The 25,054-nt window shown below is 34.1% G+C and overlaps 2 protein-coding genes across 3 annotated transcripts in view; one reads left to right on the forward strand and one right to left on the reverse strand.

The window, feature by feature from the left end:
• Positions 1-911: 911 nt before the first annotated feature.
• Positions 912-2,315, reverse strand: LOC129952008 (proteasome subunit beta type-5). Its single transcript, XM_056064420.1, has 3 exons — positions 2,044-2,315; positions 1,596-1,794; positions 912-1,534 (listed from the first exon to the last, which is right to left on the reverse strand). Exons 1-3 carry the CDS (start codon positions 2,188-2,190, stop codon positions 1,035-1,037), a joined length of 846 nt encoding a protein of 281 aa, XP_055920395.1. The 5' UTR covers positions 2,191-2,315; the 3' UTR covers positions 912-1,034.
• A 9,352-nt stretch (positions 2,316-11,667) lies between these two features.
• Positions 11,668-25,054, forward strand: part of LOC129950271 (uncharacterized) — a 36,692-nt gene continuing 23,305 nt past the window's right edge. The window contains exon 1 of one of the 2 annotated variants that reach the window (XM_056062154.1): positions 11,668-12,499. The gene's annotated coding sequence lies outside the window, so the exon portion shown is untranslated. The remainder of the gene's footprint in view (positions 12,500-25,054) is intronic. The other variant, XM_056062153.1, reaches the window with a different exon arrangement.

Below are 25,054 nucleotides of genomic sequence, written 5' to 3' on the forward strand. Positions count from 1 at the left end.
TTCCAATTATGAATCATTGTTATCAATCTGCATGAAAACACAACAATCTCGACAAATGGGCTGGGCAGCTAGATCGCGAAGAGGAACCCGCCCGGGAAGTCCTTTATGGTAGTACATTTTATGGCGGCACCGTGATAGACCATGCTTACGTTGAAGAGATGGCGTAGGCATGGACGCCCGAAACCTTGGGGTGCGCAACTGGATGGCGTCGGCTCCCGATCGGGATAAAAAGACAGACTTGTTAAAGGAGGCCAATACGGGTTCTGGTTGTTGAGGCGATGATAATGAAAACATTTAGATGGTATTTTATTTGGGATAGGTCGCCTTCTTGTCTGGATACAAGAAAACTTTGTAGTTTGCTGTGTCTTTATTTTGACCAATAATTGAGAAGATAAGTGGTGTTCAAATATTTCTATAGAAATTCAATGTTTATGGTAAAATGGTTTATTCGGAATTATTCGGCTTGCATCCTGTGGGTATTGCTCAAACGAAATTCATGACAAGTTTAAGGGAGGAAAATATTGAACCGAAACGTGTATTTTATCGGTGTTTCTATTAGGATGGGAAGTATCAAAATAAAAAACATAGCAGTAAAATCCAACTTAATTTAAAAGCGTTTTGAAACTGCATGAACTCTATTTTCCTGCTGTCTTAAATTTCGTTAGATAAAGCAATAGGACAGAGCTGCGTCAAAGAAAAAGCATTTTTAAAAGTAAACTTATTTAGGCTAAATGCTTCTAGTTGCCAACTAACCAACTTGATTGAGTTTCTTAGTGTTCTTTCTCTCTTAATAGCCCAGCCAATTGATTTTAAGTATTATTCAATCAAAAAAACATTATCCTGCAAAAAAAACTAACTTTTTTGCCATGAAAACTGTTAATTAAATCCACTTTCTAACAATAAAATCTTACTTGAAATCGAAACAAGCTCAATTTATTTCAAATATTTGTTTCATTCTACCAGGATACAATTATTGTTATACAAAGTTTAAAAATGTTATTGAAAAAAAAAAACATCAATAATGTGAGGACCAACTAATGGCTAGCGGCAGCTTTCTCTGCCTGGTATTTATAATGCAATTCCATACAGTCGGTGTTTGAGATATTTATCCAGCCATTTGGTGTCATGTGATAGACTCTCACTATTCCTCCAGAGTAGGCATCCCTGAATGTGGCATGGTAGATAGCACGTCGACCCAATTCCTGGGCAGCCTCATCAGTCAAATCCCATTTGTAGCCAGAGTCCAACACACCGAAGGCATAAATCGATCCACTTCCCACTGAAAATACATTACCGGGTGTCCGAGAACCTTCCGAGTCAACGTAATATAGTCCAGGTCCTCGCTTATCATAGCCGGCCATCATCATTCCCATGCTAAGGCCCATTCCCTTGTACTCGTGGGCTATATTAGCCATAATTTTGCTAGCAGCGGCAACAGAGATACGTTCCTTGTTTCGTAGCTCGTGTAGTCGGCATTCTTTAGCTAAAACACGATCCCAATAGACACAATCCGCAGCTCCACCAGCAAGGGTTCCTATTAGCATTTCAGTATTTGAGAGAATTTACTAGTATAGAAATTAGTAAAGGCCTCTTACCCAAAAGATATTGATTGATTTCAACAATTTTCTTCATGGTTTGAGATCCAATAAACTGGCCACCAGTGGCACGGGAATCAACAGCCAAAATCACTCCGCCCTTGTACTTGAAACCCAATGTCGTTGTTCCGTGGTCAAAGTCGATTTTAATGCCGGACTTTTCGCCATGAGCTGTGATCTTCTGTAGATTTTCGCACGGCTGAAATACAAAATTTTAACAATTTATATTTTGAGGATATTTAATAGAGATACGAGTAGTTTTCAATTCCTTTGTTAGGCATACAATTATTCTGTCAATTTAATAGAAGTTAATTTGGAACACTCAAGCAAATCAAACTCATCACGTTGATTAAATTACATATTCTCTTTGTGATAAATCAAATTGTTTTGGATAAAACACAAACTGTTGGTATAATAAAAGCTTTTATTAAAAAAAATATCAACTCACGTTCTCGAATGGGGGAGCCGCTAAGGAATAAGCGTTTTCCATGTTGCACGTATATTGAGACATCTCCCGCTCCAAATCAGTTGGAGAAAATGTGCTCATTTTCATGTAAGGAGCGTCAGCTAAACCACAAATTTCAGCTAATGCCATTTTTTTAATGAATCTTCAAAAAAATATCACAAGAAATTTTCTTTTTAAAAACCGACTGCAATGCAATGGTAAAGGTTGGAAGTTAATGGAGACGGAGGAGATAGATGGATGACCGATGACAACTGAATTTTGCATTGACGTGAAGTTATTAGTAGTTCACATGTTAAAAGGTACAGCGGCTGTCTATGTTTATATTGAGTAGAATTAAGCACTATTTACATGAATAATGAACGAATATTCGTCGATTTTGACATTTCTTTCACATGAGAGTTTTTAATTCGTAGCGAATGAAGTTTGACATGGAGCCACAGCCGATCACCACTCATCACCGAAACCAAAACAAGAATGAATTTTTTAGGTTAAGTGGCCCTCCAGGTTGGGGGTTGTGCCGTCGGGGTGACTTCCTGGCCACGTAAAAACATCATAGTCTCGAAGCAACAACAAGCATCGGATACGGACGGATTCACTGTTGACAACCCACGCAAACGAAATAAGGACAACGAACTTCGGATATGTACGTGGAATGTTAGGTCCCTTAACAGACCACGTGCAGCCGAACAATTAGCGCAAGCCCTAAACTGCTGCAAGGCAGATATTACAGCCATCCAAGAAGTGCGATGGGATGGACCGGGTAAACGCAAACTAAAAGACTGCGATATCTACTACGGCGACTGCTACCGAGAACAAAGACAGCGTCTATTTGGGTGTGGATTTGTTGTTGGAACTAGGCTCAGGCAAAAAGTCTTGAGTTTCAACAGTGTGAGCGAGCGCATCACGACAATCCGCATCAAGGCTAAATTCGCCAACATAAGCCTAATATGCGCGCATGCCCCAACAGAGGAGAAAGATGAAGACACCAAAGATATGTTCTTCGAGCTCTTGGACAAGACATATGAGCAGTGCCCTGGCTATGACATTAAAATTGTCTTAGGAGATTTTAATGCCAAGCTAGGAAGAGAAGACATCTTTGGTGGCATAATCGGGAGATACAGCCTGCACGACACTACCTCCGACAACGGATTCAGGCTGGTCGATTTCGCTGCGGGGCGAGACGTTCTGGTAGCTAGTACGCAGTTCACGCATCTTAATATCCACAAGGGGACATGGAAATCTCCTGATCAATCAACCGTCAACCAGATTGACCACATTGCGATCGACGCACGACACTTCTCCAGTATCCAGGATATCCGAACATTCCGAGAGGCCAACATTGACTCGGACCACTACCTCGTTGTAGCCAAGGTACGGCTACGGATATCCCGATCCAAGCCAAAACAAGGAAGTACTGTGAGAAGATTCGACGTTAGACGGCTACAATCGCAAGAGACTGCCATGTCCTTTTCCGATCGAGTCTCTAATAACCTCCTAAGGAGTCCTATGCTTCCTGCATTAAGCATTGAAAACCAGTGGCAACATTGCCTTGCAGCCATCAGAGATGCCGCCTCTGAAGTGCTAGGTTTCACACGGCCACCACAGCGAAACCCCTGGTTTGACGACGAATGCCAGCAAGCTCACGCAGCGAAACAAGAGGCATACAAAACGGCGCTGCACAAAAGGACGAGAGCTGCTCGCGAGCTCTACGAGCAGAAGAGGAGAGAGGAACACCGGCTTCTTAGACGGAAAAAAAGGGAGCATGAGAAGCGCGCGATCGAGGAGATAGAGGGATGTCACAACAGGAATGAGGTTCGTAAATTTTACCAAAAGGTAAAAAAAACCTCCCAAGGGTACCAGCCACGAACCGAAGCCTGTAAAGACGATCAAGGGAACATCGTAGTAGAACCACAGTCGATGCTGAGAATATGGAAAGATCACTTTTCCAAATTATATAACGGCGATGACGAACCGAATTCCGCTGTAAGGGAGATAGAACCACTCAACCTCGGCGACGCAGATCAACAATTCCGCCTACCCGACCTTGACGAAGTGAAGATAGCTATATCTAAACTTAAGTCAAACAAAGCTGCTGGAGCTGACGGCATCGCTGCCGAACTATTCAAAGCAGCAGGCGATGACTTGGTACGGAGCATGCACCAACTCATCTGCAAAATTTGGTCGGAAGAAAGCATGCCCGATGAGTGGAATCTCATCATAGTGTGCCCGATACATAAGAAAGGAGACCCTCTAAACTGCGCCAACTACAGAGGCATCAGTCTTCTTAACATTGCGTATAAGATCCTCTCTGCCGTATTATGTGAACGTCTGAAGCCATTCGTCAACAACCTGATTGGTCCTTATCAGTGTGGCTTCAGACCAGGAAAGTCCACTATCGACCAAATATTCACACTACGGCAGATCTTGGAAAAAACCTAGGAGCTTCAAATCGATACCCACCATCTCTTTATCGATTTTAAAGCCGCGTATGACAGCATCTATAGGGAAGAGCTCTACCGAGCAATGTCTAGTTTTGGCATCCCTGTCAAACTTATCCGTTTGTGCAGAATGACGATGGAGAATGCACGCTGCTCTATCAAGGTCGGAAAAGATCTTACCGATGCATTTGATGTCAAAAAAGGTTTTAGACAAGGCGATGCATTGTCATGCGACTTCTTCAACATCGTTCTGGAAAGAATTGTGCAAAACTCAACCGTCAACACTAGAGGCACAATCTTCCAAAGATCCATCCAATTACTCGGATACGCAGATGATATTGACATAATTGGAAGATCAAAGCGTGATGTCAGTGGAGCGTTTTTGAGCATTGCGACGGAAGCGAAGAAGATGGGTTTAGTGGTCAATGAGGGCAAGACCAAGTATATGCTGTCATCAAAAAAGGACACTGAACAACGACGTCTTGGACAAAACGTCACCATGGACAGCTATAACTTTGAGGTAGTTAAGTACTTTGTCTACCTAGGCACCGCTATTAATGCAGACAACGACACCAGCGCGGAAATCAAACGAAGAATAACTCTTGCAAATCGCTGCTTCTTTGGACTTAGAAGGCAATTGAGAAGTAAAGTCCTCTCTCGAGCATGTAAAATCATCATCTATAAGACACTCATCATCCCGGTTCTCATTTATGGCGCTGAGGCCTGGACCCTGTCAAAGAAAGATGAGAGCGTCTTAGGATGCTTTGAGAGAAAAATTCTTCGGGCGATTTTTGGTCCCGTACGCATAGATGGAGAATGGAGGAGAAGATATAACGACGAGCTGTACGGGCTGTACAGCGACACTGACCTAGTTAGCAGAATCAAAGTCCAACGGCTTAGATGGCTAGGTCATGTAGAGCGGATGGACATCAACGCTCCAGCCCGGAAGGTCTTCGAATCCAATCCCGAGGGACGGCGCAGTAGAGGAAGACCGCGACTCAGGTGGCGCACCCAGGTGGGAGAGGACCTCAACCAACTTGGCGTGCGAAACTGGAGACAGCTAGCTAGGGACCGAGCTGGGTGGAGACGCTTGTTGGTTGAGGCCCAGGTCCGCCCCGGACTGTATCGCCACCTTAAGTAAGTAAGTAAGTAGGAACGCGAATAAAGTTTTACAGTTCGTATCAACTACAATTTTTTTCGCTGCGAATTAATTTGTTTTCTTAAATTTAATAATATATGGTATTGAAAAGTAAAAGTATGCATCATAAATCAAATAGAAACTATATTGCAACCTTTTGTTACGAATTTGTGTGGAAATATGTCTTTAAACGTATATAAACTCACATTTTGTAATTCATTCGTCATTTGTTGGTCGCGCTCATGTGAATACTACTTTAAGATTCAGATTGGTTCTTAAGAAATTCTTACATTTAATACCATTAAAATCTTTGTATATACATATAATCTATTGCACAAAATTTTGAACGATTTAGTAAATTGTTAAATCCATTTTTGGTAATTTACTACTCCAAAAAGCCGACTTAGGTAATTTTAAACGATTTTAACATCATACTTTTTCATAGCAATTTGCTATAGTTAAAATCAAGAAATCACTACTTCCAACTATAAGCAATTTGCCAAATCCATATGACATCTTTAAAATTATTCTTGTAAGAGTAGTAGATAGAATGATCCAGTCTATCTATCTGAAATGTCGATTTACATCGCACACGTTTACAGCTAATATCAATTTTACATTAGTTGATGATAGATCGTTAAAATTGTTCAAAATGGTGTCGTTAAAAGTGTTCAAAAGTATGAAAATGGGAACAACAAATTTCAAAGTGGGTACTTTACCTTAAATGGACATGTTTCTAATGTTACCGATTAAACAAGAAATATTCCGCCGGACAAATTTAAGTTCAGCAAAGATCTTATAACCGAATTAAATGAAGGAATGATTGAAAGAGTCTAGGTTGGTAGTTTAAGCTTTGGAATGCATGTTTCACCCGTTTTAATAAAGTGATAGCCAACTTTTCTGTCTCTAAATTGTATTTTGTTTAATGTCGCTTTCAATGAACGACAAAAGCAGGTTAAAAGATTCATCAATCATTTTTATACAATTTAAAAAACGATGGTTTATCATTTGATTTTAGTTCTTTTTTCAAGAAAATGAAGGATTCTCTTCAGATTTCAATCAAATTCCCTTTTTCCTTTTGCTTGGGAATTTTCAAAGCATCCTCATCTCACAAATGTCTAACACATCTAACATTATTTACAGTTATTATCCGTACTTATGATGTCAATAATCATGACTGTAGTAAAAAGTTCAGTTTTCTTTAATTATTTACACGCTTTGACTTTGTGGATGAGAACAAAAAATTAAAGAAAAGTGTCAAAAACACGAAACCGAAAACATCCTAGTGTAATAATGCAAGATTGATGGGATGGGTGTTGAAAAGAAAATATGCGAAAAATACGAAGCATGCAGGTCTAAGTGTAATAACAGGTAATTTTGTCGAATCGAAAATGTATAGATTTCTTGACGTTTCGAGGTCTCTACAAAATAAATCAAAGACTTATATACAACAGAGAATGAAGTTTTTGAAGTCTGGGAGAGATTTGAAAGAAATCAATTGACAGTTTTTTGCAAAAACTTAAGAAAACCACTCTGAAAAGTTGGTCAAAATTAATTTTCGGCTCAAATATCTTTTTAAAAATAAAAGATATTAGCATCAAACTAATTTTATCATAAAATATTGTTTTCAACATTTAGTAAAATTGAAAACTTTTACTGAAAGTATCCTTGGTCTGGTGAAGAGTTTGATTGTAAACCCGGAAATTAATTTTGAGAAAACCTATCATTTGGAGTTGTTAGTTTAAAGATTAAAATTAACTAAATTGAAGTGCATGTGAAAAAACATCGTAGAAGCTCGAGTGCAGCTAGAATTTTCTGTTTTGTGGCTTAAAAGTGAATAATTTTGTATTTTGGTTTGGATATTCTTTGCCAAATTCCAATGCAAAAAAGCTTGTAAGTACCGAGCAAATTGTAAATAAATTGTATTGCATATTTTTGGGCGATTTGAGTATTGGATATTATATAATAATTATTCAAAACCTTCATGACATACTAATTCAACAACTCCTTTAAATATGCACCAAGCTCCTTTAAAACACCCCAATTTACAGTCGAGGCTTAACTTAAAAAAGACATAACTCGAAAAGAATGTTGGATGAAACATCCCCAGAAATCTTGGTTGCTACAAGACCACAAAGTCCATAGAAACTAGTTGGAAGCATGACTGTTGCGGATCTCATGGGCACAATGCAGTACGCCATGGCGAATCTCTTAGATGAAAAGCCCACTTAGATACCCACTAAAAAAGAAGCTGAAATAATCCATAAACCAGTTTTGAGGAACTTGCGAATATAACCAGTAAAAAATGTTCTTAAAATTATTACCAAATTTTGATTTGAAACTAATAATTGTAACAATATGTACGTTAATTCAACTACAAGACAGACGACATTTGTCAATGTGTAAGTTTTGCATTTTTGACTTCAAAAAAGTTTAAGCGTATTTGTATAGTTTATTTTCACGAACTATCACTTTTTAGACATGTTTGGATGCTCGTTGTAAAACCAAATTGTTGATCGACGGCATAGCTCTCGAAATGCGATCTGGTAAATGTCTTATTACGAAGTTTCCAACTGTTTTTATTCGACAATCAATTCGTTGCAAACCAGTCTGGTTACGTATAAATATATGTAAGTATGTACTTTTGATAAAAAATAGAATTAAATAAATTTGACAAATTAATAATATTAATAAATGGATTTTAACGATTCAGGTATAAGTTAATGATTAACTTCAATAGTATGGAAACATATTTGTAAACAAAAGTTGTATTTACAGGGAAGTTGAATTCTTAGAGGCAAAATTATATACACTGGCATTTTCGTGATTAGAGAGGCGTTAGCAATGGGATGGCAAGATTTGAGAGGTGGTAGACTATAAATGTTGGTAATCTTTTTATAGTATTAGCATACCGAAATTTCATCTTTTTATGAATTGACAATTATTCACATTTCTGTAGTATGTTGATTATTGTCTTACTAACTTTTGCAAGTCGGAAAATTTGGTAGACTCATTATTTATACATTTCAGTTTTTGCAACATCGGCTGTCAAATAATGTATTAGTGCAAAATGTGTGAGTAAAAGTTTTTAAACAAAATATAAAGATTTGCAAATTCTGAAATGTTGGCAAACAATGATTTAAATTATTTTAAAAAACAGTCCAGTTTGAGCCGCAGAACTTTCAATCTATGAACCTACTTTGCAATGAACTAAAGGATCTGGAAAGAGGTGTTCTCTTATTGTGTTCGATTGGGAGTAACATAATTCTAATGTAAATGAAATTAATTACTTTTGTTAGGTGCGAGAACAATGAAGATTTAGAAATAATTCTAAATGAACCCATACACATTTTCAAAGTTGAAAAAAAACAATACCTAAACAAATATTTCGGTTACAGAACAAAAATTTAAAATTTTTAAATATTTGCATTAAACATTTTGACGTTTTCTACAAATTCCTGAAGTATCAGCGTCATCTTCGTATTGGGTTGATGAGTACCTAATGGGGTCACCAGATAGCTTTAAAATTTAAAATAAATATGATCACATATGTACATAATGTGCATTTCACTAAAACAGTGTTTTTTTTTTAAATTTATTTAAAACTTTGCCTGAGGGAATGCAAACACACTTATTACGATTGTCAATTTTGAATAGAATAGATTCCCTGCACTGGAATGGAATAAATAGCAACGGGTAATTCATAGAATTTTTTTTTAAATTGTAGTTTCGGATTGATCTCAAACGCAAGACCAAAAAAGAAGAAAACAGAAAACAAGATTGAAATAACAGCAACTGAACTAGTTCTCAAAAAAACTGTATCACTTTGTATCCAAAAAAATGACTTTTCATAGTCATAATCTTCGTCATTATCGTCTAAAACTCCACGGAAGTCATTTAATTAAATTATTTTGTTTTAAAATATGGCTGAATTTGTTTATTTTTTTTTTGCTCCAATTCTTGTTTGAAATATTGAGTCAAAAAATGTTCTCATTCACACCTATCCATTTCATTTCGAATCAAAAATGGTTGAGCTGTATTGAGAATGCTGTCAAAAAATAAAAACAACTTTCAGCTGTTCACAAAAAGCAAAGAAACATTTAAGCTTCGGAGTCAAAATTGTTGTAAGATAAAACATTTAATGGATAATTCAACTGATTTTATTTCTTATTCCTTCTCAACAAAAATCGACCCGTGTTCTTCAAGAACTTTTGAAATTTATTGAAAAATTGTTCTTCGTCGGGTTTTTGGGTCTTGGAGCTAGTCCTTTTTCTTTCTGCACTCCTCCAAGAAGAGCAGAAGGGATTTATGTTTCCAAGCTTAAAAAAAGGGAATAGAGTGGTTCTTCTTTAGGGTTTTAAATCATCGGAAAGAATAAATTACCTTTACTTTCAGCGACTTTATTAGCTTGTAGTTCCACTAGCTGTCCGCCTCTGTCTGCTTTTATACATAAAAACAAAAAAGTTAGATTTATTTATTTCCACAAGATTAATATATATATTTTTTTATTTTGTTCTACCTATGGAACATGATAAGGTTCTTCAACTTCTGAATGCTGGACACTAGACTGGAGTTTAGACCTAGCAAATTGGTCATCTATGAAACGAGAACAAAATAAGTCAATTTTGAAGTTTAAAAAAATAGATCATAATTACCTTCCAAAATTCGGAGGCAAATAGCTTCTACATCGTCTATTATTTACAGAACATTCTCAAATACAACTTCAACTAACACTTTTTATCTTTTTGTTAACCAACAAATACAAAAAGCTAAAATCAATTTTCAAATTTCTTGAAATTCAAACATGTGTTGAATCAGCTTTTCTGTCAGATACCTACATACCCCAGAAATTCTTGTATACCTTTGGATTCCTTTTTTGACATCTTCGCTGTTTTCGATCAGCTGTTATTTTACACGTAAAACACTAACAAAAAGGTATCCGGATAACCTATCTGTCTAAGATTGAACGAAGCCAATGATTTAGTCAATTTTTCAATGTTTAATCCTTTGATCACTGACAATCGCCATAAGAATGAAAGTGAAATATTTCTTTTAACAGCAGCCATCAGCTGTTTTGCTTATATTTAATAGAGTGCTGAATGATTCGAAAGGCTTGTTTATTTCAGCTTTGGATTGCTTTCCTGTTTCGGCCAAAACCGATAATTTTAGGAAAACTGCGTTTTGTGTTTGGTGTGAAAATCCTATTAGAAATCAAAATCAGCTTTTTTAGGTAATAATGCGAAAAATGTGACGCTATCTCTTGCTCTATAAAGGGAACATACAAAATATTATGTTTATGGTTTGTTGTTAAGGAGCACCAACACCAAACATACACATGAACGATGTTTCGTGTTGTTGTTTAACGACGTGATAAGTAAAAAGGCAATTTTTCCATTTCTGCAATTTTTGTATTCTCTTTAATACGCAGCCATTGCCAATGGTAAAATGATATTTTAAGAGAACTAAGTTCTACTCTCTGTTCTTGCATTTTTCATTTTTAAATTTAAAACCAAACCCGGTTTTGAGACAAAGTTGTACTTATTCACGTTCTCACCCATACCACCTTATTCTTCATTTACTTTTCCTCTAAGTTGAAGAACATATATGTGTGAATTACTAATGCCGAAATGAATGAACTGGCTTTTCGGCAGCAAATTAAAATCGTAAGCCGTAAGAAAAGTTGTGTATTTTTAATGTTAACAGTTAAAACTTATTATTGAAACAAATACATATTTTTATTAAAATATATCAATATGCATACGGATCATTCAAACCGGTTAAATAGAAGAAGTCGTGACAATAATTAATGTAACTTATAAATACCGTACCATTCGGGCCACAAGAAAACAAAGTCCACCACTGACCTCACTCATACTACAGGTCTACAGGTGAGCATGAAATGCCTTACCTACACCTTAAGAGAGTATCTTTTTAAATTACCTTAACGTAACGTAGCTATTACGTTGTTGAAACCTACTAACTCCTAAGAAATTTGAGCGTCCGATTTGAGCGAGCACTGAAGTCTGAGCTCAGTTTAAATATCTCTGTCGCCCTGTCGGTTGGCGTTTGCGTTTGCGTAATTGCCGGTTATACTACTTTCTGTAATACATTATTCTAAAAGTGTTTAATTTGAGAAAAAATATAGATATGTAAAGACATAGTTTAAATTTTTTCTGTGATCCAGTGGCTTTATAAATATTTGTCAACCGTCTCTACAATCTGCAGTACATAATATTCATCCTGTTTTCGTACCTATAACGATAAAAATAAGTAAAAAAACAAAAATGTTCGTTATAAAGCAGCTTAAAATTTGTAAAATGGCTGAAGTTCCCAGGGGATAAAATAGACGTGATTCCTTCGGTATCTTCGGAATGTTAAGTTTAAGCCAAGATCCCTTGTTTTCCTTGTGGTAATACATAACATAACTAATTTAAGAAAATATTTTTGTTCATTTTAAACCTAAATATTCTTAAATAAGGAAAATTAAAATGCCCTCATACATACGAGTACATAATATGTTTATCACCTGTATCTTTTATTTAAAAAATATTTTTATCGAGTCTTAAAGAAATATTATTATGCATACGAAATTCTTCGAATTAAACATAAGAAAAAATCCGCGGATTGGTGTGTTGTCTTTTTTGTGAAGTATTTATTGCTAGCTCTATTGCGAATAGCATGCTTTTGTATGTGTTGTGTGAGTGTGTTAATGTTAATGTAATTAATAGTACCATCACGTTTTCGCTTTTGAAATCAGCAGCAACGACAGTGGAAGCGTCAACGTTTTTATTCAATTTCATTGTTTTGGATATGAACGTTAAATTTTTCATTTGTGGATATTATTGATATGTTAAGCTAAAAGGTAAGTTAAGTTTTGTGATATGTTTTTTTTGATTTTTTTTTTTGAATTTACTATTTGATACTGACCTTATGATTTCATGGATTAAAGGGGATTATTTTTGTTGGTTTTATTTTGGTTTCCTATTGAAGTTTTGATTATTTTTTCTTGAATAATTTATACTGTATAATAATCTTTTATGACACTGAATTTTTTTTAAATTTAAATAAAATAATTATAAGGTACGTGTGTGCGTATAGCTTCAGGTTTTCTAAGTATGAAAGTTTCTTAATGTGGTGAACAAACCTTAAAACAAATTCCCACAAACCTTTATACAACAATATATCTCTGGCAGATGGGCTCTAAGTCATGCTTTATTGAATACAAAAATAGTGGTGATATTGAGTTAGGTGTCGCGGATAATTCATCCTTCGTTACCTTTGTCGATTAGTAAAATGTGTAACTTAAACAAACATAATACACACTTTTAGGAACAAGTACGATATGTTTGGCAACAGTATTTAATAACGGGGTTTGGTAGAGGAGCTTAATGCAAGCATTTCTTATAATCGGAGGCGGTCTATCTACCTTCCTTTAGGTGGGAGAGGCAATTTTATAAAAAGAATTGACTTAAAATCTAAAAAAAATATCAAATATTTAAAAACAACGGCAACATTTACAGTTATAAATTACATCTTTTTCAAAAGCCAGGATTCTACACTTTCTAATAAACTTTGAATAAAGTTACCTGTACGTGGTCTATTTTACGAAAATACAGGTTGTAACTACAAATTTGTAATCCAGTTTTTCGATTCACCAACTACGAGTTCTAAAATTTTTGAGGAAAGCTAACACAATTGTGCAAGAAACATTGTAGAACACAAGTTTTCTCAAAATGTTTTGCGCTGAAATAATCAAGATGAAAAAGCAAAACTAAATATTTGCTGCCTCTTTGATAAGAGATAAGAAACACATTGTTAAGAAAGTTCTACCAATTTGACACATGATGATAAAAAAAGAGAATGGACAAATATTCTTAACCTTGTAGGTTCAAAACTTCTTATCAATAAATACAAATGCTGTAAGATAGAACATTTTCGAACAATAAACTGACAACCGTGGTGCGAACTCTATTTCATAGATATCGGCGATTTCATAATATTGTCCCTTCACCTCCAGACCTCAAAGCGTCTATTAAATGCTGCTTTTATGTTTAAGCACATAATCATCTTACTTCTGAATTATTTAATTGTAATCAATTTGTAGTATTTCGCAAAGATAGATGTCCATTTACGACTGGTTTTGACAGAGGAGGAGGTGTTATTATTGCAGTAGGAAATAATTTTGTTTGTAGTCAAGTTCAACTTATTTCCGATAACAATCCATCAAATTTCGATGTTGATCAGTTAAAAGTTAAAATTAATTTAAATAAAAACTTAAACTTATTTGTGAGCGTAAGTTATATTCGACCAGGAAGTTCATTGGAGTTATGTAACTTGCATATGTTTAACTGTCAATCAGTCCTTAATAACTTAAGTCAAAATATTCATGTTATAGTTTTAGAAGATTTCAATATTGGTGATCCAAACTGGGAACCAGATTTGGATAATAAGTATTTAGTGCCATTTAATGTTGATACTGAAATAGAATCGTCAGTGATAGATTTTTGTAGTCAATTTAACTTAATTCAAGTCAAAAACTTTCATAATAATCTAGATCGTATATAAGACTTACTTTTTGCAGAGTGTAAGTTTTTAACTTATGTAAAAGATACAATTGATGTAAAAATATATAAATTGGGTAGCGCAACAGTCCGTTGAGAAATAGAGCCTAGTAACTTACAACTCTCAACCATTCCTGTGTGCGAATAATGTTGTCAAAAATGGAGGGGACCTACAGTTTATATGCCGAATCCGAATGGCTAATTTGAGAAAGCACTTTTTTATGACAAGAGTTACTCATGGAGAATTTGTCAATTCCTCGCAAGAGGCAGTACCCGTGAAAAGACTAGATGGCATAGGCAGGGATCGAACCCAAGACCTCTGGAATGACAGTCCAACGCACTTTTTTTTTAAATTCATTTTTATTAATTCATTCTTAAACCTATCATAAAGCTAGACAAAAATTCATAAAACTAGCCTAATTATCCATAACTTACAACTAACTTAATGGTCCCATACGGACACTCTAAGTTAAACTATAACACTAACTACTAATGCCTTTCGGCCCTAAGATCTATTTTACTTCAATTTAAATTTTATTTATTTTTGTATATTTATTAGAAAATTAAAAAAAAACTAATATCAAGAACAGTCCAACGCACTAACCATCATGCCACGGGTACTACTATTGATGTACCAGAATTTTATTTTGGTTATAAACGTGCAAACTTTGTTGCAATCAATAACTTTTAGTCGTCAATACCTTTAGATAATACCTTTGATTAATTTAAGCTTTGGTCATGGGTTTGAAAAATTTGCAATGTATCTACATGAAACTTCTAAAACTTCTGAACAATAGAAAAACTAAAGCATATAAAGCTTATAAAACAATAAAAGATAATCTAGCCCTTAAGCAGAAATACATTCAGTGCCACCACCTTCAACCTTGAATATGACTGCTTTTAATAGCTTTCTTTTAAATAATTTTATTCTCTCTTCTGAGTCAATAATTAGAAAAGATTCGAATCACTTCTGGCAATTTATAAATATTAAAAGAAAGTCTTAAGGGATTCCAAACTGCATGAAGAACTCCAATTGTGTATCTAGTGATATGAACGTTATATGCGATTAATTTGCCGATTATTTTTAATCTGTTTATTTGCCTTCTGCTCCGTCTGAACCCTCTGATTTTTCGCCATCTTACGCTATTGATATTGGAAGTATAGACTTAACTGTTTCTGTTGTTTTCTTGATGTAAATAAAAGTACTGAGCCAGATAACATAGCCCTTATTGCACTAAAAAATTGCGCCGTTTCTTTGACATTACCGCTCAGCTTGATTTTCAATCAGTCTTTAAAAAGTGGCCAGTTTTTGGACTGTTAGAAGATCTCTTCTATAACTCCAATATTCAAATCTGTCTCGAAGCAAAATGTGACCAATTATACGCCTATCTGCAAATTATCAGTGATCCCAAAAATTTTCGAAATGCTTGTCTGCAAAAAATTATATTTTTTTGTTAAGGTTTTAATATCCGAATACCAGCATGGTTTTGTTTCTGGAAGATCTACTGCTACAAAACTTTCAATGCTATGCGAATCTGTACTTTGCGGGTTCGAAAATGGTTTACAGACTGATATTATCTTTACAGATTTTGCAAAAGCTTTTGATGGAGTTAATCATAGTACACTAATTTTTAGGCTATCAAAACTTGGTTGCCATTATAATTTCATAAAATGTAATGTTTACGACAAAAAAGGACTTGTGAGGTCCTTTTCTATTACATAGTCAGTAAAGCTAATGGAATGCTAGGGTTTATCAGAAGAAATTCTAGGGATTTTTCCCATACACCCTCAAATCATTATATATTGCACTTGTTAGATCGGTACTGGAATATTGCAGCATAGTTTGGAACCCCTATTATATCACGCATTCTTCTAGAATAGAAACAATACCAAAAATATTTACTAGGTATGCTTTCTATAAATTAAATTGGAATATGGAAGTACCATCTTATTCATCAAGATGCCTGCTTATTGACATTCAAACGCTTGAAGTAAGGAGAAAATATTTTTCAATAATGTTTGTAAAAGATTTAATAAGCAATCCTATCAAATGTTCTTTTTTGTAGGAACGAATACTTTTCTACTTTCCATCAAGGACTCTCCAAGGACGAACCGTATGCACGTTGTATAAGAGAAACGAATTCTATTGTGGGGATTATAGATATTTGTTCTAATATTTCAAGAGATGTTTTTAAAAAAAATGTTATGTCTGCTTTGTTATCGCAATCTGTTTTGTAATAAAGATTTATCTATTGCTACCATTTTAATTTATTATAATTTCTGTATATATATTTATATTTAAATTAATTATTATATTAACTGTAAGAGTTGAACTCTGTTGATGAAAATAAACTAAACTTAACTTTACAATCATCATCAATCATTTCCTCTGCCATCACAGATTAGAAAGAAAATGTTTCTTTAAAGTTAAATAAAGTTAAAAACTAACGAAAGACTCCTACTTGGCGAACAATGAAAAGTTATGCCATCAGAGTTTTCAAAACACAAAAAGAATGGTATCATGTGGTTTTTTCAGACGATAAAACTATTTAATTTCGGTGCTACTAAAGGGTCAATCTTTTATTGTCACCATTTCAAACAAATAAAAAAGTCTTAAAAACTTCATCGCAGCTGTTAAGGAGGTGTTTTTATATTGAAGGCTGTCAGTTATTATGGAACATTTGACGTTGAGCTCATTACATCAAAATGCAGCAGGGTATATGGGATCCTTGAAAAAAATGTCTAAATGATCTTACATTTTTTAGCCATGAACTTGTGGTACCAACATGGTAACGCGGCTATTCATTTGGCACAATAGAAAGAATGTAAAAAGTATTTTCAAAAATTTGTGTGCGACATGTGGCGTCTTTCGAGGTTGTTTTCTTTTTTTGTATTCGTAATTTTAATGAAAGCGCAGAATTAATTGTTTTTGATACTGAAACCAATATTGTTAATTTAATTACTAAAAGGTACAATTAACTCCGTTCATAAAAACATTTAATTTCTAATGTAATGTTTTAAACTGTATTAGACACAAAAGATAAATAGATAGATATAGAACTTTCATTTACTTCTTTCTAGTTTATTTTAATTAAGTAGAATATTGATTTTTGTGACAAATATCGTTAGAGCTACCATATGTAGGTATATACTACATGTCTTTTATAGATGTTATTGATGGATAGCGCCACCGGAAATTCAATAAATGTTCTTTGTAATGCTAATTGGAGAAGATTGAGTGACAAAACATTTTGAATATTTTAATTTAATTTCGTTTTGAAAATAAATTAATAAATTAATTTTTGATAAACTTTATTTGCTAACTATTTTTTTTTAAATATTCAAGTTATACGTAACATCAATTAAATTATACTGTCCCTGTAAAAAAATTTAACAAAAAGTAAAATTTTATTTTTAAAAACAAATTTAGTTTCAGTCACTCGGCAAACTAATAAGCTTCGTCTAACCTTTTGTTTCCAGTTAATATTTCATGTGTTGTGTACGTATATATATGACTGCTTAATTATTTATATTCTGTCGTTTAATTAAGGAGATATGCGAAACTTAAAAAAATTAAGTAGAACCCATCAAAATTGTAAAATTAAATGTTTTGTTGCGTACTTCGGAAAGTAGGATATCAATAATTGAAGCTAAGCTAGAGCATTTTTTTGTATCAAGATATTGGAGACTTATATATATAATATATTTAATTATTATTTATTTATAACGAAATGTTTTACAAAATTAAATGTGCACGACATCAACGGGATTTTAATTTTTTTTTATTAATGTTAGCTTAGAAAATTGCTGAAGAGGTAATTTTCTAAGAATTTGTATCTTGCGTGGTACAATGCTGGGTTGTGGTATAGGAAGTAAGTTGTATACACGTGCTCTTCATCATCGTTACACCCATTTCATATGTCGTGGTAGCCCAACGTTTTGTAAACGGTTATGTGCATAATCTAATGCGATCCTGTTTTTGTCAAAATTGGACCATAAATTCCTCGCCGTGGCGCAGGTTTCAAGGATTTGTCAACGTTTATTGCTTTCTTGAAGCATTTTTTTTAGCAATGATCTGTTTTAATTCACATTTTGGGTGCTTATGGTTAAGTCTATATTGGATTGGTTGAGTGTTGTACCTTTCCTCGCCAAATTGTAACTTTCCGTTTCACAAAAAAATGTATATGGTGTTTCCGACATTAATGGAATATACAGTCAACAGCTTTCATACTTACTTACTTAAGGTGGCGCTACAGGCCGGGGCAGACCTTGGCCTCAACCAACATGCGTCTCCATCCAGATCGGTCCCTAGCTAGCTGTCTCCAGTTTCGCACGCCAAGTTGGTTGAGGTCTTTAACTACCTGCGTGCGCCACCTGAGCCGCGGTCTTCCTCTACTGCGCCGTCCATCGGGATTGGATTCGAAGACCTTCCGGGCTGAAGCGTTGGTGTCCATTCGCTTTACATGAGCCAGCCATCTAAGCTGTTGGACTTTTATTCTGCCAACTAGGTCAGTGTCGGTGTACAGCCCGTACAGTTCGTCGTTATATCTTCTCCTCCATTCTCCTTCTATGCGTACGGGACCAAAATTTCCCCGAAGAATTTTTCTCTCGAAGCATCCTAAGACGCTCTCATCTTTCTTTCATAGGGTCCAGGCCTCGGCGCCATAAATGAGAACCGGGATAATAAGTGTCTTAAAGATGGTGATTTTAGATGCTCGAGAGAGGACTTTACTTCTTTACTTCAATTGCCTTCTAAGTCCAAAGAAGCAGCGATGTGCAAGAGTTATTCTTCGTTTGATTTCAGCGCTGGTGTAGTTGTCTGTGTTTATAGCGGTGCCTAGGTAGACAAAGTCCTTACCTCAAAATTATAGCTGTCCATGTACCGTTTTGTCCAAGACGTCGTTGTTCAATGTCCCTTTTTGATGACGGCATATACTTGGTCTTGCCCTCATTTACCACTAAACCGATCTTCTTCACTTCCTTCGCAATACTTAAAAACGGTCCACTGGTATCACGCTTTGATCTTCCAATTATGTCAATATTATCTGCGTATCCGAGTAATTGGATGGACCTTTGACGTGGAGTTTCCTTGTCTGAAGCTACACTTATAAGGACCTATCAGGTTGTTGACGAACGGCTTCAGACGTTCATATAATACGGCAGAAAGGATCTTATATGCAATGTTAAGGAGACTGATGCTTATGTAGTTGGCGCAATTTAGAGGGTCTCCTTTTTTATGTATTGGGCAAACTATGCTGAGATTCCACTCATCGGGTATGCTTTCTTCCGATCATATTTTGCAGATGAGTTGGTGCATGCTCCCTACCAAGTTAAATAGTTCGGCAGTGATGCCGTCAGCTCCAGCAGCTTTGTTTGACTTCAGTTTAGATATAGCTATTTTCACTTCGTCTAGGTCGGGAAGGCGGAAGTGTTGATCTGCGTCGCCTAGGTTGAGTGGTTCTATCTCCCTTGCAGCGGAATTCGGTTCGTCATCACCGTTATATAATTTGGAGAAGTGGTCTTTCCATATTCTCAACATAGACTGTGGTTCTACTACGAAGTTCCCCTGATTGTCTTTACAGGCTTCGGTTCGTGGCGGGTACAATCGAACCTCATTCCTGTTGTGACAGCCCCCTATATCCTCGGTCGAGAGCTTCTCGTGCTCTCTTTTTTCCATTTAAGAAGCTGGTGTTCCTCTCTCCTCTTCTGCTCGCATTTGCGTGCATATAGTTTGCATCACGATTTTCGGTTTATTGTATGAAAATGTTTATGTAAGCCTTGGCCTTTATTGACGAGAAGCTCTTAACACTGCAAAGAGACAGTAAACATTTTGTTTTGCTTGTTCATCTCGATTATTTCAGCACAAAGCTCAATAACATTATGAACAAATTGTTTTAAATCACAAGTTAATCTTAATTCCGATGCATCGACCAATTTCTTACACTTGTGGCCTACAATAATTTAATAATTAATAAAGAAAATCGTTGCTTTTTGCAATATCAGCTTATAACTAATAGAGTAAACTTTTTGAACTCCAAGCTCAAATATCTCGCAATCTCCCAAACGGATTTTAAAAACATATATAATGTATGTATATTATTGCGTGTACGTACTAGGGCCAAAGATTATGTAAGCAAAACTGTGATCTTGAGTTTACAAAATTTAGTTTGAAAAAAAGGATGCTCTTTTTGCGCGTAATTATTAAGTTAAACAAGTATCTAATCAACAAGGATTCATTGGCCTTGTGCCGCATCGTTTCTGGCACTTGTCTATTTTTCAAATCACAAAGCTATACTTTAACTTTTTCCCAAAAGTCGTGAACCTCTTTTTTTTCCAGCTTTGTGAATCCTTTTGATTCTCACTCATTAATTGAAAAAGTCTCTGGTATTGAGCCTTGTTTGTTGTTTTTGTCCTTTATAATTATGAAAAATATTATTTAAAACCAACAAAATTGTATAAAGACTTACATTTTTGTTAATATATCTGTACAGCTTCAATGTCCGACACAAATAACTTGTCGTAGAAAAAGATGGCTTATTCGATTCCATTCCAATCGAAATCAGTGATGCCAATTTTTACGAATTTCGAAAATCGTAAAACATTTTCCACTCCGAATCCACTACGAATGGAATTTGTGATAGTTTTATCGGGAAACGGAGGGAATTTTCAACTACGATGGAATTTGTGATAGGGCTGAATAGCTTGTATTTTGGTGAAATAGGCCACTGGATTTCTAGACAATTCTCTTATTTGTAGGTCTATTATCAAATCTGTATTACATATTAGTTTTTTTTAATGGTAAAAATGAATACAGAATTACGAAAATCTTGAAATAATTTACTTTAAATGTTTATAAAAAAAATGCATTCTATTGTGGGAACTTTTTTCGTTTCCTTTTTGTTTGACATCGACAAGTGCAACATAACAATTAAGGCTTCGTCGTCGCCTCGATTAATACCTTTTTTTTGCACAAAAGGTAAAGTATACCGGATGAATGTTTAAAGTATATAAAATAGCCATACAAATATTAGGTAGAGTTCTCGAAAAATAAAGAGTGTATTGTATGTTATGTTGTGAAGTGTGCAATGCCATGACTAACAACGAATATTGTGTAATATGATATGTAAAAAGGCTCTTCAAGTTCAAAAATACGCACCAGCATCTTACCTACTTTACGCGCATGTATATGTATACAAAATCATTATATAAAAGAAAAATATAATACTGAAACCAATATGTATTTGAATATTTAAAATATAAATACAAAATAAAAACATAATTTAGCACACAACTTAAATGCATACATTTTAAAAGATCATAGTTTTTTATATTTTTATATTTTTTTTTTTATTGTAGCAGTAATTATTTACATTTTTTCTTATTGCACAATTTACAGAGATTTAGTATAACCCTACTTTACTTCTGAAAAAATAACAATTTTATATAAAATTATCACAGTTTAACATAACTAACAAATCGAAGGAAAAAGCTACAAAAAAAACCTTCTTCAAATTTTTATGAAACATAGTTATTCAAGATTGGAGAGAATAGGAGGCTGAGAAGATCATAGTTGATTTCGTGATAGTCAATTTTCGGAAAATTTAAACCAAGCCAACAGTTCTTATATTTCACGTTCAAATCATTTCATATTTCATTAAACCAAACTAACAATTTGCATACATATTTCACATCCAATTTTGTGTTTATATAAATAATTACGAATTTCTTTTGACCAAAGGTGAAACTTTCTTTCAACAAATGAGATCAGAGGTCGTGCTAGGTTTTTGTATCATTATAATATGTGGTTCATTTGCAGCTTTAGTAAGAATGAAAACTTAACCTCAATAACGATCTTATGGAAGAATAAATAGAATGCAATTTATACCATTCCATGCATATTTCTCAACTCAAAGAAAATTACCATAATTTATATACCTATTTAGGACTTATATAGTATATAACGTTACGCGGAGAAAATCTTATTTACGTGATGTTATACTTTTTATTTTGCAGAAGAGTAATGGGACAGTCAGATGTATGATTTTTAAAAACTGATAGTAAAATTAAAAATTAAAACAATAGACGTTTACTTAGAAGTTATATTTCAGACAGAAAAAATATACCAACCTATGTATGCACAAACGTTCATGTTGTGTCTGTTTTAATTTTCACTATGCAAAAAATGATTGAAATTATTATTTACCTACAGTGGCTCCCACGACTAATCTGACAAAGAAAATGTAAATTTTTGAAGTGCAATTTATCCAAGAAAATGTATAGAAGTAATAGAACTTAATAATCATTTTATAGCATTATTAATCTTAAATTAAGTTTAAATAAAATAAAAACTGTATTGCAAGTTATTAATTATCAAATAAATACAAAAAGTAGTAGGTATAGTTCTTTTCCGTAAAATGTCAATGTTTTTATTAACTTTATATAACAGAAGGCTTTTACTTAAATTTTAAGGTAGTTTCCTGTTCCACGTCAAAATTACACCAAAACTAAAACCAACTTTGAAAATTAAAAAATTGGTTTTGTTGCAAAAGCCAGGACGTAAATCAGTTCGAGAAATAACAAACATTTCTTTTACAATTCATTACATTATTTCAGAATTTGAAAAGCAAAATAGGATTCATAATGTGGGCAGAAAAGTAAAAAGAGAAAAGATAGAGACGTAACGATGAGAAACAACTTTTTAGGCTAAACAACAAAAATCCCTTCTTATCTTCGGAATCTCTAAAGATTGTTTTGGAAGAGACCACGAGTAAAGAAGAAGTAGCACCACTATCAAATTAATGACCGAAATGACCGTGTAGCCGTGGCTAGAAACCCATGATTCAGTCGAAAAATAGATATGAAAGACTAAAGTTTGCGAATGATAACATAACACTTTTTTAATAAATAAGGCGGAACTAAATCATTGTTAGTAAAGCTTTAAACTTATGACAGTGCTTATAGTTTTAAATAGAAGAATGTAAATTTGCTTGGCTAAAAGAAAATGAAGAATTTTCTCATAATCATACTCGAGCTATTGTGAAGCATTGTGGTGCCATGTTGTGATAATGTGTTGCAAATTCTGATGTTCGGAAATATTTTATTCAGGGTTTGGTGTCTGTGAGCTTGGATACAAGAAACAAAGCACATATCTTGTACAGTAAGTTCGTGGTTATTGTATAACTGCCCTTGGGTGCTTAAAACACACAGCCACGTGACTCCATATATGCAATCAAGCATATATTGGATGAACTGGGACGTGCGTCGAGCTGCTCAAAAGAACTTTAGAAACATTGAGGATCTTAAGACGTTCCTTAAAAACGAATGCCAACAAAATTTCTTAAGTATTCTAACAACATTTTTCTTCAATATCTTGACACCTTAAGAAAGCTTCCTTATTTAAATTAAAAACGTGTGTAAATGTCATATAAAATGACTATAACGTTTTACACTTAATACATTTTCTTAGAGAAATTGTATTGCGAAAATATAGATTCTCTCTTACCGATAAGAGAGACAGTGGGAGCCACTGTACATGATATGTATATCGAAATACAATTATTGTAATCACAAAAACGATCGTTCGATAAATTAACACCCGCTTTGAGTTGTCCTAATTTTTAAAAAGGTATACCGAAAAAAAATTCTCTTTGTTGGTTCCGCAATTTTATAATTCGGCTATTGAAATAAATTAAAATTTCACTACTGGCCCTTAAAAAAGAGATCACTACTTCTGGATGATTATGCTTTGGAACTCCTATAGCAAAATAACGGGAGTAGGTTATGAAATATGAAATAGTTCCGAATTTAAATAACAAGAAAAAATAAGACGTACTTAAGTAAGTACTATGAAATTTCAAAAAAGAGTTTGGGATGCGACCCACACTGATAACTTCCCTTTCGGTCTGTCGATTTCTCTTGTTTAAAACATTAACGTAATATTCATAAGTCATAACAATATTTTGTGTGAGATAAATAAATTTGAAGTCAATTTTATCTTTTTATTTGTGTTATTTATTTATTTATTCAACTTTTTATAACAACAAAAAATGTAACAAAACTAATAAATTTGAAAAAATGCCTTGAAGAAGCTGAAAAATAGCCAGCGAAACGTCGGGTAACAGAAGATGAATTAGTTTTTTATTAACTGCATCAAGAATATTAATCATTAAAGCCCAATCAAACAAACATTATATATTAAATCAAGAACTTATGATCCAACAACCAAACCCATATCTAAAGTTTTATTTTATATAAACAGAGTACAATAACAAAAATCATTTATGGGCTGAATATAGACGTTAGTCCAAAACCGATACAGACTAGTTACCAAGTTGCAATAAGTCGTGCCCTGATTTTTCATAACTCTTAGTTATAATCATATTCATTATGCGACTCCCTGTATATTCCAAAAAATTACAAAAAGAAGTTGTAAAATTAACATTGGTACACAGAATGTATGTATAATGTTGCTTTCTCTCCCGCTACAAGTTTATAGCAACATAATATTTCATCTCGCATAGTGCTTATAAATACTTTTATGTTCCTAGAATAAATATATTCATACCTACACATACAAGATGTATGTGATTATGTAGTTTAAATTTCTAACAAGTAATTTTAAGATATTGGCTCTCACCACAAAGTATCTCACTTTGAATTACCGAACAGCACAACGATAATTATATTACGGTTAAGTTTCAGTTACAATCAGGATTGGTTGTAAGTCCTGATATTGGCATACAATACTTCAATGCAGAAAACGACTTCAGGCAATATGTTTTCACTGGAGGTTTAGCGCCATAAAAGTCAAAGATTATGCAGTTGGACTTATAAAACAAGCAAGTTATTTTGTGCCC

This window comes from Eupeodes corollae, chromosome 3 (genome assembly GCF_945859685.1).
Source record: "Eupeodes corollae chromosome 3, idEupCoro1.1, whole genome shotgun sequence".
Lineage (NCBI taxonomy): Eukaryota > Metazoa > Arthropoda > Insecta > Diptera > Syrphidae > Eupeodes > Eupeodes corollae.